At 32.7% G+C, this 17,407-nt stretch overlaps 1 protein-coding gene across 1 annotated transcript; it reads left to right on the forward strand.

The window, feature by feature from the left end:
* The first annotated feature begins 514 nt into the window (after window positions 1–514).
* Window positions 515–16,948, forward strand: LOC139517889 (uncharacterized). The gene is made up of 6 exons (XM_071309380.1): window positions 515–700; window positions 1,260–1,433; window positions 1,948–2,142; window positions 7,771–8,049; window positions 15,890–16,018; window positions 16,553–16,948. Exons 1-6 carry the CDS (start codon window positions 616–618, stop codon window positions 16,834–16,836), a joined length of 1,146 nt encoding a protein of 381 aa, XP_071165481.1. The 5' UTR covers window positions 515–615; the 3' UTR covers window positions 16,837–16,948.
* Window positions 16,949–17,407: the final 459 nt, after the last annotated feature.

Consider the following 17,407-nt stretch of genomic DNA (forward strand, 5'->3'; position numbering starts at 1 on the left):
GTACAAGAGATTGGTACCGGAGATTCCGCCAAGGTCTCCCCCACCTCGTGGGTAGGCTGGAACTAATGTGCTTAATATCCGAAATACTCTAACATGAACGAACAGTTATACCACTATACGATCACGTGCCCGTGTGAGATACTGAACATTCGAACAATTCTACTTTAAAGACAGTTGTGAACATTCGAACATTTGAACTTTAGAATCTTTCTTGACTTTGTAATTACGTAATAAAATATATTTAATCATTATTGACTTCGTCACAAGATTAAATGTGTCTTTAATATCTAAGATGCAACCCCATTTATCTCCTTATTCAAAATCATTGTAGAAACGTATTTTGTTTTCAAAAATATGCATGAAATATCTTTCACTGGACGTTATAGCAAACAATCACAAGACCCTGAGGAATATTTATCTACGTTTATATACTGATAATACTATAAAGAATTATCAGTTGAAAAAGTTTCAGTCATATACTTACAATTGTCGATGATTATACTGTTATTATGTTATGTTTGTATTGATTATATGTATAACTATTGTTCTTTCCGTGTAAATTGAAAGAAGTACAATAGCGTACCATATGGTTTTTTTTACCTGAATAAAAAAACAATGGTTCACTTCATGTTATTATTCCACGAAGAAGGCAAGTTAAGAGAAATGTGGACAATATTCTGGCTGGGGGTGTTGTTCCAAGGTAATATTGTTTTTTGATCATCTTATTTTCTATGTTAATTTCAAATAAATAATGTTGAACATATTATGTCTTTTTTAATCTGAATGACAAAATTGATACAATACTCAAAGAACTATACCCTGCCTATCATTTTGCACATCTGAAGATGGTTGATTTGTAATAACATATTTTCGTGATTGTTTAAAATCCTTTGATTTGTACGGAAGACCGGTAGGGACATTTCGCATCTCAAATCTGATGCTTCCAACCTCAATTTTCTCAATTGCAAGTTGACATTTTTCAGTTCAAAGTTGGAGTCGCGAAATGTGCCAAATGAGATATGTTAAGTTTGGACTGAGAAATGTCAAGTAAAATGGGAAATGTCAAAATATAAGTGGAAAATTTGATAATTAAAATGTCTTTATCAATCTTTGAGTATTTTTATCTGGATTCACAAAATTAGTAAAAACTAGTAAAAAAAATGCTATACAATTAAACATCACTTCCTTTTCAGATAAAATGACGAATCTTTAAGCTTTGACAGTTAATTTCATTGGTTATATTTAATTTTCTTATGTAGGAGCAATATCGTATGATAAAGATGATATTAAAAGAACGAACATACATCGGTCACAATATTTTACTAGCGACAACAATTCTCTTCACAAAGCACCAAGTAATCATATACAAAGAAAACAGTTGAATAATTTTGGAGTGAAGGTTACAAAACAAGCAGTAATTTATCATGGATTTTGTAAGTAATAATGATTACATATAACCTAATAAGTAAATTATATTAATTTCTGAAATAATCATGGATACGGCCTATAATTTTTTTATTTCAATTTTTGTAACAAAATTCACATTTCGACTTAGTTCAATCCCTATCTCGCCTTTTGTATCTGGAATGCACAGCTAACATACCGATTAAACATGTTGTTATACATTTTACCATGTTGAAGCCTGTAACATGTTGTTTTACAGTATGGCTTAGATTACATGTTTGCCTTAAGCCTTATATTGTTGGCGTAATTTTTCAATCAAATTTATTTCAATCAAATGTGACGTTTGAAAAAAAAGGAAATTTCGCAGTCAATTGAGATGAAAAGAAAGTTGTTCTATATGCTTTGATTTAGAAAAGTCTGTAAATGGATTTTCTACAATTACTATAAAAGTAAAGTAACACAAAATACCAAACTCTGTAGAAAATTCTATATAATACTCCCTATGCTTTTCTCCTCTTATCCAAATAAAACACAATTTTGCAGTTTTCAGAAACCTGTGTGGAAAAGATCGTTTTTACCAGGAGTTTAATGTTTGTAAGAAGAATAAAACGGCAGTTATTAATTGCTTGACATTGCTTTCTGAAAGAGGTCTGCTAGGTAGACGAGAAATTTTGATCAACGGTGCTCATGGATTAGGGATAAGATTTCTTACTGGTGGTTTGGTGTATGCAAGTGTGTGTAAGTACTCAGTATATACAAAAACTAAATATTAATTCTACTTATGCCAAAATGTTAACTGTGTATACCTTTCGATAACAATGATTCTGAATAATTAAAATAATTTGAAGGACAGGTGGTTTTCAACTATTTCTTGTCTATTAAAGTTTGATTTCAACTCAAAAATACAGCCCGTAACAGAGTAGTGATCGAATTCGCGTTTCTTTACCGTCAGAATAAATTACGTTATCGACAAACTTATTTCAGATGTGACATAATTTAAATGTTCTTCATCGACAAAATATTTCATGCCTAACGTGTAAGTTTTCATTGTTTAAGTCGAAGTTTTTTTAACACAGTAAAACATTTTTTATAATCAACCTCTGTCATTGGCATTTTCATTTTAACGGTAAAGGATCAAATACGGGATCTCCGAAATTTCTATCATTTGTTACGAGGAAATCATTATTCAATCGAATTATGTCTTTGTTCATGACACATATTATGAAATACAAAGGAGTTGAAATGATCAAATACTTTCGAACTGACGGAAACAAAAATACATAATCTAGAATGTGTGTTCTGTCATAAACAATGGCTTCGTCGTGCGAATCGACGAGATCATGTTACATGTTAACAGTTGGTGCGACCTCGATAAAATCTTTATCAATTTAATATAAGCGATAAATATTCATGACTACAATGAGGGGGAATAGGAGGGGTCCTGATCCCGAAATCCCGGGCTTGAAAACACGAAATCCCGATGTCCCGAACTTAAATCAGTTTAATCCCGAAATCTAAACAAAAATTTCGATGGAAATATTCCGAACCCAAATTGGATAAAAAAAAAAAAAGGTCCTACAGATGATACAAAAATGTTCTAAATCAAGAGTTTCCCCATACATTATAATGTTAAATGTTGAAAAACAAAAATTGATTACCAGCATAAAAAAAAAAACGGAATAAAACGTTTGCGCGGAAAAATTTCTGGCTCAGATAAATCAACAAAATACCCCCCCCCCCCTTTTTTTAAAGTTAAGTAATTGCTTCTTTATGAAAGCCATTTTGATGATTTGCAGTAGTTTAAAAATAATAAAGATGTCTCGATTAAGCATTATAAAACGTAGGCTGCAGCAGCGTGCTTACAGGCGAAGAATATATATTTTCATTCTCATAAAGCCAATGCATTACATCGGTACAGAGATTAAAGGAGAAGAAGGAATGATATATTAGGGATCACTATATTCCTATCTTTTCTGTTTGTTTCAAATGGTATTTCTTCTCCAAGGGGTATTTGGCACAGGGAGGGGTAATGGTTTTTTTTTTTTTTTTTTTTTAGATTTGAGGGTAATTTAACGGATCCGAGATACATGTACTAGACAAACAATACATACATTTACCTCACACTTTTTAAGTAATGCATTTATGAGTGAATCGTTGTTTGAGTAAAGACCAGCGGCAAACATTTCTGTGCTAGTCACGTCGATTCGGAAAGTCCTTAATTTTCAAATGAATTGTGTGTTCGGCAATGATACTGCTTTGAGTCTTGATAAGGGCTTAACAAAGCTACGTTAAGTTTAAAATAAAAAAAAAATATATCAAGTTTAGACAAATATTTCTGTAAAGAACTTTATAAATGATTGTTATAAATATCAATTTTATTCAAAAATTGTTTCTTCCTTAAATATACACGGTGAAACTAATATTTTAAATGCCTAGTTTTGTGTACACTTAATCTACACAAGGCCTACATCGAGTATCGACTGCATGTAGACCAAACATGTTTTACACTACATGTAAACATTGAGTTTTATCAATGGGAACGTTATTTTGTTTAGTTTACGTGTGAGTTACATTTACACAACACCGAGTTTAGGTCAATGTGAACACGGCCTAAGCTTGGCCCGATTCATCTGTCATTTATGGAAACTAATTCACCACTTTCTGAGACATTCATTTTTATAACACTATCAGACATGCTACATTTGTAACTAAAGCTGGGGTCATACATTCACGATTTTTACTGCCGTCCTTGACAGGACCATTCCCAATTAAAATTTGTCAAAAGTCTGATCAAGATCCTGTGAATCGTGGATGGAAATCCGATTTGTATCTTTCGCCAGGTAAAATTCGACCGAGTCTGTCACGACTGCGTCCCGATTCTACCGAATGTAATCCGACAGAGATCAGATAGTGACAAGACAGTGAATCGACGCTGACGGAAGTTATCCGTTCGAAAACTGTCGGCATACTCGGGATGATCAGGTACTGTCGGAACGTAATCCTACCACGGTCCACTCTATCGCATTGCAAACGGCTTTGTCTGGTCTCAGTCGTATTGTATTCTGTTATTGTCGGGACTTCTCCAGATCATTCCCGTTCCACAGGACACCGTCCCGAATACACAGAACATTGTTAGGAATTCGATCCGATACAGCAGAATCTGTCACGACATAGGCACGATTGTAATCCGACTAGACAAAATCTGCTGAGTTTCCCCGAATGTTACGGGACGCACCTAACTGTCGGGGTGCTTTGCCGAACTATTCGGACCCTTCCCGACCAGTAGGAATCTGTTACAAACTAAAACGACTGCGTTCAGACAATAATAGGACATACCAGATAACTGAGGATACTAATCCGACTTTTTCACTTTTCGTGTCGTATCGCTGTCTGATCTCAAACGGGAGCAATAATCGGCAATGTGTGAACCCCGCATCAAGGAAAACTCTCAAATTAAAGAAATTTGACATGATATACTGAAACTTTCTTATAATCAATTAATCGACTGCTTTTCTTAGATATGTGATTTTTCATGGTCAAACTTTTTTATTGTTAACGGACATTTTGAGATTTTTTATTGTAAAAAAATGGTGTTTTTTTTTTAAAGAAATCAACATTCAAGATTTAGAACTTCATGAACATGTACAGGAAGCTGAATTAATGCACATCTATGTACTACTTAAAATTGTACTTCGGTCTGTTGCGTCCTTAAAATGTTCTCACCGTCCTAAGATTTAATGTACGGAAATGTTTCGGTAAATTAAATTCAAATCCGAATTGAATGTTTATCATGACAGACAAAAAGAGAAACCAGAATTTCTTGATGACCAAACGTATGTACACGTTGGGGCGATTTAGAGCTTTTCAGAAGGAGTGAGATTCCAACCTTGTTGAAAGCCTTGTGGAGACCTCTAGATTTTTTAATTCCCTCCGTTTTTATCATGGATGGAGTGTGGTCTCTCTGTAAATTACCCCATATCTTTTCATTTTCCTATTTACCGAAGGTTCCATGTGAAAATTTCCATTGGATCATATCTGTTAAACTAAATGTACAAAACAGGCTCAAGAAAAGGCGAAATGTCTTTTTCAAACCCGAACTAGAAATCCATTTTTTCCTAATAGAGCACCTTACATTATCGTCAATGAGTTCAGACATGTGAAAAATTATATAATCATACACAAGAAAGAAACCCTGAACAGGCTTTTAGCAATAATTTTTACCTATTTAATATTAAGTAAATATTAACATGTACATGTATTTGATAAAGTACAGATATAACAAAGACACTGCCCGGTATCCGACGTAAAAGTACACTTTTTACTGCATGCGTAGTCGGGTGCGTTCACCGCTAAAAAAAATATTCTCTGTGTGTGCCATTGCAAGAAATAGATTTGCTCGTTATTTTGTCATATTAAAAAAAATTCTCAACAAAATTTTCCCGTTTAAACTGCACTAGAAAAAAGTTTGGCATGTGAAACGGACGAAGACATATTCTAACAGAAGTACAAATAACCAGTCCTCCCTTTTGTGTAATAATATGAGAAAACATTTCAAAGTTATTGATTGAATTCAAATCCATCACACATACGGTACACATTGTAGTTCGAAAAAATAAAGGACTTCATTCCTATCAAACACCTTTTTATTTGTTTACCAGTATATTTCTTTTAGTTTTGGGTAAAATTGTAAAGGAAATAATACTATCAAGACGTCCTTCCATAAATCTTTTTTTTCTGTTCTGACTTTGAAGATCTGACTACTTTTCGCCCAATCGAAATGGTGCATGGACATTTTTTGTTTCATATTATTAGAATTATTTTCAATGTTATCGGTATTAAACTTGATTATCGACACATGAAAGTTTGTCAGCATTGTCAATCTTTTTAACGTAAAAGTACCAATAGTTCGGTCACTACTCAATTAAGTTTGTCGATAACGTAGCTTATTTTGACGGTAACGGGGCCGTAACTAGCCTCTTTTAATAGTGAGGCAAAATACATTCGACGAGCGTAGCGAGGCGAAAAAATTTTGGCGAGGGGTCTGGGGGCCGCTGAAGGCCCCCAGAAACACTAAGAAAAATAATGCAAAATCATGCATTCTGAGCGTTTCCCGGACTCTTTCTTTATTGAAACGCAATTCTTTTTCAGCTATTTTTTTGACAATATTCTGGTCTCAAAGCGAAAACATAGATTCATTGTAATATAAGACTTTTAGATTTTAGGGACAATATTAATAGACCGATATGTAGGACAAAGCAAAAATCGTAATTCACATAATCATTAAAACCGGATCTGTCTGTATGTCTGTCTGTTCTTGTCTTGTATTGTGCTTATACTTTGGTGTTTTTTTTTATAACTAGATTTAAATATAGTGACAGTGCAGTATTATACTTTAAGTACTAGTACTGCTTAAGACGACACTAAGAACCATCTTGACCTTGTTTTACGGTATAAATGATTCTTTTATTGTTGAAGACCCTCCAGCAACTATCAAGATGAAGAACAGGAATAAAAACTTTGACCATTTATCATTTGTATATTTCTTTGCATTGACTTTGTGTGCGATTATGTCCCGTGCACGTTTACTCCATATTCCTATATTTTCTGTTAAAGGGTCTGAACACGACTTAATGCAAGTTTAACCCTTCAATGTAAAAGGTCATATGACAATACATTAATGTTTTTTTCAAATGATTTGATATCGATAAATTGGTGGTCTTAAAAAAACATGCAGGGGCGACATCAGAGAGTGAAGAGAACTTGCTTCTTGTAAGACACTTTCCGTGAAAACAATTTGATATGAAGAAAATCTTTAGTTTCATTTTTTTTTAAATTTCCAACACGAGGCATTTGCCTCATTTGCCTCAATGTAGTTACGGCCCTGGTCACCGTAAAGAAACATCAATTCGATCACTTCTCTGTTACGGGCTGTATATTGTTAATACAGACATTGTTAACAATCGAGAAACATAGTTATTACTTCTTAAATAAACAAATGAAAAAAGACTTCCCTGCTACAGATTTCAAAAAGTACTGCAGCATCAAAATCAAATATCTTTCAAAGTATCACATAATAAAAATACAGCTCCACGAAAATATAATACAACTTTTTTTTATACACTGAAGTGCGATAATCGTAGCTGAACTTAATTGATATTTTAAATCTTGTATAATCTAATTTACCATTTATTATCAAGTTGAATGTAAAAACTAGAAAGATTAATAGAAATTTTTTTATCACACGAATAATAAAGGGTAGACAAGTCTTGTTGTATTCAAACACACAGGTTACTTCTTCATATTCTCAATGCATCAATATTTAGTATATATTTTGAAAAACACGCAAAAAAAAACATGTATTTTCAGATCATGAAATCAAGGCAGGATGTAAAAAAAGTCAATTAATACGTCGAATGAAATCGTGTATACACAAAAATGGAAAAACAAGTGTTTGTTTGACTAAACTGCAACAACAAGGACTAATAGGACCAGGAGAAATATTCAGACGCCTAGTAGTGTATAAAATTAAAAAGGTGAAAGGGACCAATCTCAGAACGAAAGGTCATTTGAAAGCAGCTATCAAACATCATAGGCGACCTATCAGTTTGAAGTTTAAGAATGGACGACTTATTCATGGAGGGAAAGGTGAGATTAAAATGTATCAGCTCTGTCTGAAGTTTTTGAGAAATTTAAATAATCAGGATATTTATATATAGCAAGAATAGAATCAAGTGTAAAAGAAATCGCGACGATAGTTACTCAAAAACTATATGTACAATAAAAGACAAATAGAAGTAATTGTCCTGTCCTACTACCGTCCTTAAACAATGAACGGCAAGTTTAAATACAAACACTTGAAAATGTAGGATCGGAATCTGAAGACAAATATTTGACAGATAAACATTTAAAAGTTACTCACAGTTGAAGATGAATGCGATTAATGCACAGTACAACCTAATCAAACACAGCGAATTGTGAACTCATTTCAAAAGAATAAGAATACAATTATAAACAACACGAGTTTCTTTAGTATTGTTAATTTGATTATCATATTCAAATCGCATGAATGGAAAACACAAACATATTGCTCAGAAATATAATACTTAAAATATAAAGAATATATATCACTTATACTGTTCGTTTTTAGTACGATCATTTTCAAAATATAAACATATCAACAACTTATTTCGCACTAGAAGTTAACAAATAAAAATGAAGAAAAAAAAATGCTCCTTCGTACTGTATTACAACAGTGGTGACTGGTCGTATCCGTCGGTTTCAATCAAACAATATCGAATCATTGTACAGTGTGTAAACGATCATGCGTTTCTCGTTACAAGGAGTCCCTGATAATTAGAATATTATTTTTATTTACTTGAAGTGTATAATTAACCCATATGGGTAAACGTCAAAGTAGCGTTTTCTTTCAAATCTTATAAATGTTATCAAAATGTCATCTGTCTTTGAAATTTGCAAAATGACTAGCGACGCTATGGATACAGCAACGATACAATACTTCGAAAATGCACAAAAAAAAAACACTTCGTAAGTTCGAGGCAAAGTTCCAAAATCAAGCGTATGAGCATATGATCAAATACAAATTTGTACTGCTATATGTAACATCTTCATTACAATATCATTAAAAGTGCTTTTACTGTATACAAAAAAAACTTGTTTTGATTAACAGTCCTGCTTAATGTTATGACCTTGTAAGGGAAAACAACAAATAATATATATTAATGACATTCTTTACTTGCATTAAAGTACACATCTCGGATTCAAACATCTGCTAAAATTTGCACATTTGCTGAAATCAATCGATTAACACGAAAACAAATTTTACAAGATAAAATACATATCAAATGCATGTACTCTGTGATCCGCGATTAACAATCCATTATCATGAAAAACAAAATAAACAGATAGTATTCTACCAATCCGTCAATATATGCACATGTTATTTGTTCAAAGGTCCCTTCTAAAAGTTTATAGCCCATTCCACACTGTCACGTTTTACAACGTTTTAAAATGCTACGTTTCAACTATAGTCCAGTCATTCTAGCATAAATTTGACCCTAACCTGAAAGTAATTGCAACAGAAGATTTTTTAGTTTTAATCTTTATCATTATACCCTAAATATGCACAGAAAAAAGTCCCATAAAATCTTGCTTGAGAAAGACTAAAAAAATCACCATTAAAAATTCCTATGGAGACTTGCATTGAAAAGGGAGATAACTCTTGCAAAAAGGCAGAAATATCAATAAAAATTGATAAAAAATTATAACTTTACAGCTTCTATTCATTAGAATGTATTGATTCTTGATTTTTAAGCGGTCTTTAGAGTATAACAAACAACTCTTAAGGTGTTTTAATATACTTTATCAAGCTTTAATATAGACTTCGTAATTCATTAGTTGACATTTTATTGAATTTTTCAACATGTCAAGGTAAGGAATCTCAAATTTAATAAAAAGTAATTAAGCATGTATTCTTCTTTTTGTGGTTTAAAGTTTCTCCAGATAAGTAAGATGCTGAAAAAATAAAATATATAGATATAAACAATACCAGATTTTTTTCAAAATGGTCACAAAGCTTCAAATTTGCAATTTCTTAAATGAAAAATGCTCAAAAAAATAAAACTACCCATAACACTTCGGTTTTGTACATTTCATGCGCAGAGGATTATATAATTCAGTCAAATATAAAGTTATAACCCCATCAAAGTATCATTCTTGGCATAAATTTCAAGAAAATAAACCAAAAACTGACCAAAAAAATAGTATTTTTTGCAGAGTTATCCCCCCTTCCAATGATAATTTTCAAAGGAAATTAAAAATGCTGATTTTGAGTTTTCCTCGAGTTTGATTTTATGGGACTTTTTTCTGTGTATATTTAGGGCATAATGCTATAGATTAGAACTAAAACATTTTCTGTTGCAGTTAGTTTGAGGTTAAATCTTAGTTTGACTGGACTACTACGTTTTGAATATTTAGAAAGCTAGGTTTTACTAGATGTGTGCTACGTTCTTATCACGTTTTGCTAAGTATAAGTACGTGGAGACTCACGCACCCACCACACATTGATTCGTTTCTATGCGTAGTAAGCACGTACGTTTTGTTACGTTCCGCTAATAGTCTAGTCAAAATAGCATTTGACCTCAAAAAAATTGCAACAGAATTTGTTTTGGTATTTTTCGATTCAAAATGGCCTTCTTTGTAACATACCAAAAGTCTACCAAGATATCTGAGTGGGAACATGACTTTTTTTGGGTGAAAAATAGCAAAATTTGTCAAAAATAGCGAAAAACTGGGAAAAGCTTGTTAAACATTCATTTTTGATGATAATTATTTCAAATCAAAAGTTTTACAACAGTTTATACAGTGTTTATGAAATGAAATATTAAAAAAATAGTTTTTTTTTTTTATAAACATGAAATTTTAGGTGAAAACATCCAATTTTTGTTGGAATTTGAGATTCACATAGTGTGAATTGATTACCAAAACAGACAGGCAAATATAAAAAATGGTAATAGAAGTTCATTTTATTCTTTAAAAAAGACAAAAACCTTTATTTTAATCATTCATAAACTTTACAGCAATTCTTTATTGGGTAAATGATGATTTTGGGTAAAATATAGTAAAATCAATCAAAAATCGTTAAAAACTGGAAAAACATCAATTTGGAGTTTTAACTGTTTTTGAATCACTCCAAAATAGAAAAACGGAAATCTTAATATAATTATAATCAGATCAAACAAAATTCATTGTAAATCAATAGTAAAATAACTGATTTTAGGTGAAAAAAGCTAAATTTGTAAAAAAATCATCAAAAACTGGAAAAAAATACTATTTATATTTTTCAGAAACCATTTTTTCAACAGACACATCATTTGGTGTCACAGTTTGTTTACAATTGCATCTAATATTTAAATGTTAAGAAGCTTATCAGGAGCAGGTGGAAGTTCCATTAAATTGGACAAAGTTTTCCATGTTTGATTTCCCAACCATAGTCTGCATGGTCTGTAGGATCTATGTCAACTTCTTCTGATAATACACTCGAAGACTATGAAATTGCCCTGAATCTGATGTTGGTGGTAAACTTTTCACCTGAACCAATGTGTTTCCAGTAATTACTATAGATTTGAATTTTCTCCAGAGAAGAATGTAAAGTCCTTCTAGAGGAAGTCCTCCATATAAACATGTGAGCACTTCTTCTCCTGCTTTGATAATATCTGCTTTAATGAAGCCGGCTTATTCATGAAAACTTGATCTTAATGGAAGTCCTTTGCTTATTCCAAAAAGCCTAGACGATGAGTCACAACCTGTTATAGAATGCAAAAAGAGCAACATCATCCCCAAGAAATCCTTTAGACTGTTTTATGTTCCATATTTTCATTTTTTTGGTTGATTGTCATTTATTCAGATTTATAAATAACCCGTTTGCACTGCTGATTAACATGATGAATAAGTAACACAAATAGATTCGTACCTTCACCATTTACTATGACTACTAAAGACAAAGCACAATCCAAAGCTGTTTGCACAATCTGCATCACCAGTCACATTCTTACATCTAATGTTATTATCTTTTAGCTTGTCACAAAGCACGTTAATAAGATATATATGGAAGATATGGTGTGAGTGCCAATGAGACAACTCTCCATCCAAATAACAATTTATAAAAGTAAACCATTATAGGTTAATGTACGGCCTTCAACACGGAGCCATGGCTCACACCGAAAACAAGCTATACAGGGCCCCAAAATTACTAGTGTAAAACTATTCAAACGGGAAAACCAACGAGCTTGTTTGTTTTGACTGTTTGACATGAAAAGTTCCTTTTAAGTAATGGATAATAGATTTTTTTCTTCATCAATACTACATACAACAGACCATTTTTGGAGTGGTCTTTCTACAGATTTGACTATAGAACAAATATTGATGAGAAGTGTCAAATCTTGTGGAGGTCTAACCAGGGGCAGAAGAATGGGACAGATTTATCAAGTACTGTGAATTCATTATTATTCGTTGGAAACTAATTTCGTGGGTTTCGTGGGTACATATGCACCACGAATTCAAATATTCAACGAATAGCATAATACCAATGGGCTTTGTATGCAGAGACTGGCAAAACCATGAAACCAAATATCCACGAAATTGCAAGTTTTCAGCAATCCACGAAAATAAATGAATCCACAGTAACTAAACAACTAAGTGAAAAAAAGCTAAAATTGATATGCCAATTAAAGACAAAAACAACAATATGCTAACAACAGAACGAGATCAATATTTGAGATGGAAGGAACATTTTCAAGAGGATCTTAATAGAAAAGAACCAGATAATCTAGAAAAATTTCCTGAGGCACCCTTAGACCTTGAAATAGACACAGATCCACCTTCAAAACAAGAAATACAGGCAGCCATTAAAAGCTTGAAAAACAAAAAGTCACCTGGCATAGACCAACTTAATGCAGAACTTTTTAAGATAGATACAGTGCTAGCAGCGGATACTGTACACCCAGTATTCCAGAAAATATGGGTGCAAGCTGTTATTCCTAACAGTTGGTCTGAAGTCAACATCATAACAATACCAAAATCAGGAGGCTTAACTTACTGCAATATTTGGAGAGGAATCACCTTACTATCCATTCCAAGTAAGGTCTCCTGCATAATTTTAATATCAAGAATTATAAAGGCTGTTGATAAGAAACTACGACAAGAACAAGCTGGTTTCAGAAAAGGTAGAGGCTGCATAGACCACATATTGGTCTTATGTAACAACTGAGAACAGTGTCATGAGTGGCAGAGAAATCTACTAGTAAATTTCGTGGACTTCGAGAAAGTGTTTGACAGCTTACACCGGGAAAATCTTTTAGTACGGTGACCAGACCCAATATTTTTTAGATTTAATCGTCAAACATACTATATGGTTATATTATATATCATTGGATTCGGAAAAATGAGTACTATTGAAATACCGATGTCGTCAAAAAGAAATGTGGTAACAGTTTTGCATAAAATGAGATCAAAGATCAAATTCTGTTTTTATTTTTTTCTTCCATACTTTCAAAATTTGAAGAAATATACAACAATTTTGGTTAAATTCTTGATACAGAAATTTTTTTTATATCAATTTTCAATGAATTATCTCGAAAATGTTAAAAAAAAAATGAATAAGAAATCGATTTATTCTGGAAATTGGCGTTTTTCAAATATTTGTTCTATTACTCAAGATAAGCTTTGATACGTATTTACTTGGTTTCTACTTCGTTTCTATTTTCGCTACGTTTGTTGTTGTATTTTCTTAAAGGGGCACTAGCTACGAGATATATAAAAAATCTAAAGTTTGATTTTTTTTTGTTCAATCAATAACGAAAGTGAAATAGTGAAATAACAATTCGCTTTTTGCAGTCAAAAAGGTTCAATTTTGTCAAATTACGCTAAGAAACATTGGCTATTAGTTATTCACTTGCAAGTGAATGAGTAGACCTCTTTAAATTCGTATTCATGTGAACTTCAATTTAACCCCTAGCTAGAAATTGACAACGCATGCATTGCACGTGTACTGGTTATTTAAAGAAAAAGAATGTCAACAATGAAAGTGAAACTACGGTAAATCATTTCATTACTAATTCGATGCACATAAAATCATTCTTATGATTAAAAACAATGAGAAACATCTATTTTTAATTTATAAAATCAAATCAAACAGACCTATTAAAATCCAATTGCACGTGTTGGTTTAATCTATTCATATTTTTAGTTATGTTTACATCGCTTATATGGTCATCTGAGGTCAAATCGATAGTTAATTAGATGGCGTGTGGACTAAAATACACACGAAACGAACCTATATATTATCTACCTCATGCTCTGTAAACTGTTTATTTTAGACTTTTGATAGTTTGGATAAAAGTTTAACTTTGTTATAAATCAACTATGAGAATTTGAGACAAATCGGTGACCATGCATTTGACAGCTAGTGCCCCTTTAACATACGGGCAAGTTCCGTTTTGAACAAAGGATCAGTACGTTTTGATACGCTTCGTTACGTGTATTCCCTTTTCGCTACGTTTTCAAAACGTAGATCTTGAAACGTGACAGTGTGACTGGGACTTAAAGCCCTAGTCACGCTGTCACGTTTTACTACGTTTGAAAATGCTACGTTTCAACTACGTTTTGAATAAAAAATGTCACGTTATTTTGAAAGCTAGGTTTTACTGGGTTTGTTCTACGTTCCTATCACGTTTTGCTACGCATTTGTATGTGTAGACCCACGTTTCAACCACGTATTGGTACGTTTCGATACGTAGTAAGCACGTTTTGTTGCGTTCCGCTAAGCTTTGATACGCATTTACTAGGTTTCTACTTTGTTTCAATTTTTGGTACGTTTGTTGTTTAATTTTCAAAACGTACAGGTCAGGTCCAGTTTTGAGCAAAAGATCACAACGTTTCGATACGCTTCGTTACGCATATTCCCGTTTCTCTACGCTTTCAAAACGTAGTAAAACGTAGCTCTGGGGCTTAAGCATTTTTCACGTTTTAAGTTTTACTATGTTGTGAAAGCGTAGCGAAACGGGAGTATACGTTACGAATTGTATCGAAACGCAGTAGAAACGTAAGAAACGTTTTCTTTCGTATAAGAACGTGAAGACCCACGTTTTCACCAAGCATTGATACGTTTCGCTATGTAGTAAGCACGTTTTGTTACGTTCCGCTAAGCTTTGGTACGCATTTAGTAGGTTTCAACTTCGTTTAAATGTTTGCTGCTTTTGTTGTTGAATTCCAGTTTTGAACAAAGGAAAGAGCCCCAGTCACACTGTCACGTTTCCAGAGCTACGTTTTACTACGTTTTGAAAGCGTAGCGAATCGGGAATATGCGTAACGAAGCGTATCGAAACGTTGTGATCCTTTGCTCAAAACTGGACCTGACCTGTATGTTTTGAAAATTAAACAACAAACGTACCAAAAATTGAAACAAAGTAGAAACCTAGTAAATGCGTATTAAAGCTTAGCGGAACGCAACAAAACGTGCTTACTACGTATCGAAACGTACCAATACGTGGTTGAAACGTGAGTCTACACATACAAATGCGTAGCAAAACGTGATAGGAACGTAGAACAAACCCAGTAAAACCTAGCTTTCAAAATAACGGGATATATTTTTTATTCAAAACGTAGTTGAAACGTACCATTTTAAAACGTAGTAAAACGTGCGTGACTAGGGCTTAAGAAATGTTACTAAAGCATCACGTGACGCCACGTTCTTCCTCGCGCGTGGGTATAATGTTTTATTATAAATATGTACCTTTTTACTTTGGTATACTCACAATGGTTGCTGATACTGTTACAATGTCCAGTAGGGAATGACACCCTCCACTATTGTTTGCAATAATAATTTTAAATATCTTTACAATGATGCCAATGACATTCTCTTATGTTTTAAAGACAAAAATTGCAATTGATCGTAATACATATTTTTCAGAATATCGTCTACGATGTACACGAAGACATTTTTTCCGTGTCTGGCGACGTTGTATGCATCGATATCGTCTTAAAAATGTATGCTTTCGGCGTCTGAAGATTTTGAAAATATTCATACCGTATCAAGAAGGTAAATCAACCATATCTATCGTATATTGAAAGCATATGTTTAACAATGGTATTACTAAATGTCTTTAAAAAAATCAAAAATAGTAATTAATGAAAAAGCAGTGAACTTACTTATAGGATTTATTTTACTGTCTAAATGATCTAGAATTTGTTAGAATAAAAAATATATATTAATAAACGTGCTTTTACTCAATGCAAAAATCGTACCTTGAAGAAGCGTACATTGAAAGAAAGTACAACTGGACCTTGTACAGAGCTAGTTACATTTAAATGTCATTCGGATCGATTGTTTTTGTTTTGACTCTGTATATAGCATTTGATATAAAATGTTTATCATCCATCAATGAATGAATAAAGGAATGTTATGAATACAAATACCTACAAATCTACAAATCTACAAAACAGTAGGTGCGACAAAATAAAAATATTTAAATATTGTGGAATTTTATGCAAGAAACGTTGAAAATACATACACAACGGAAGAAATACTATTAGTTATAAAGGGTCAATTAAACTAAAATGATTATATCTTCAGGTTACTATGGTGACGAAGAACATATTAGTCACAAAATAAAGTCAGTGGATGAATATCTTCGCCAACTAGCCAAGCTCGCCTTGCGTCATGCCAAAGAGAAAGACAACAGTAAAACTATTTACAGTAATTCAATGTCTTCTGATGGGTCACAGGTACATAGAACATACGTAAAAACTGCGAAGAAAACAAACAGAAAACAACATTTAAATGATGTTAAACACACGGTTGATAAAATCTCGAAAGAAAGTGATGAGAACCATGGGTATGTGAGCAGTGAGGAATAAGGTGGCTTGAAATACACTGGAAATAAGGAATACAGACCATGCTTAAACCTCAACACGAATTTCTGTCTTTCAGAAATATTACAATAGAAGAAGAATAAAACAATTAACTGATTTCATCGTGTCTATCTTCAGCACAACTTTACGAATTATCCTCCTTTCTTGTTTCTCTGATTAAATCTCGATTACATCTAATAATATAATACAATGATAACTGAAAAGAAAAATCACTGAGTACCCTTTTGAAGAAACAAACAATAACTGATACCGGAACGTTAAGTTAACATTTCCTTTCTCAATTTAATAATTATAAATATCTTCTGTCTTTGTTACCGATCTATTAATGGCAGTCACGTAAAAAATAGATGGAAAAAGGGGACATTCGAAACTAATCAATCTAATCAAAACTAACATCACCATGACAAATAAAAAACGCCACAAAAAAAAAGAAATAATTAACAAATTAACTAGGATAAAAAGTTCCTTCTCCTCGTGTGGCACCCGTCGGCTTGTTAATGCAAGTAACATACGGTGATAGATCTCAGTCGGTGATGACATCATCGAGAAACACAGG

The sequence above is a fragment of the Mytilus edulis genome, chromosome 3 (genome assembly GCF_963676685.1).
Source record: "Mytilus edulis chromosome 3, xbMytEdul2.2, whole genome shotgun sequence".
NCBI classification, from domain to species: Eukaryota; Metazoa; Mollusca; class Bivalvia; order Mytilida; family Mytilidae; genus Mytilus; species Mytilus edulis.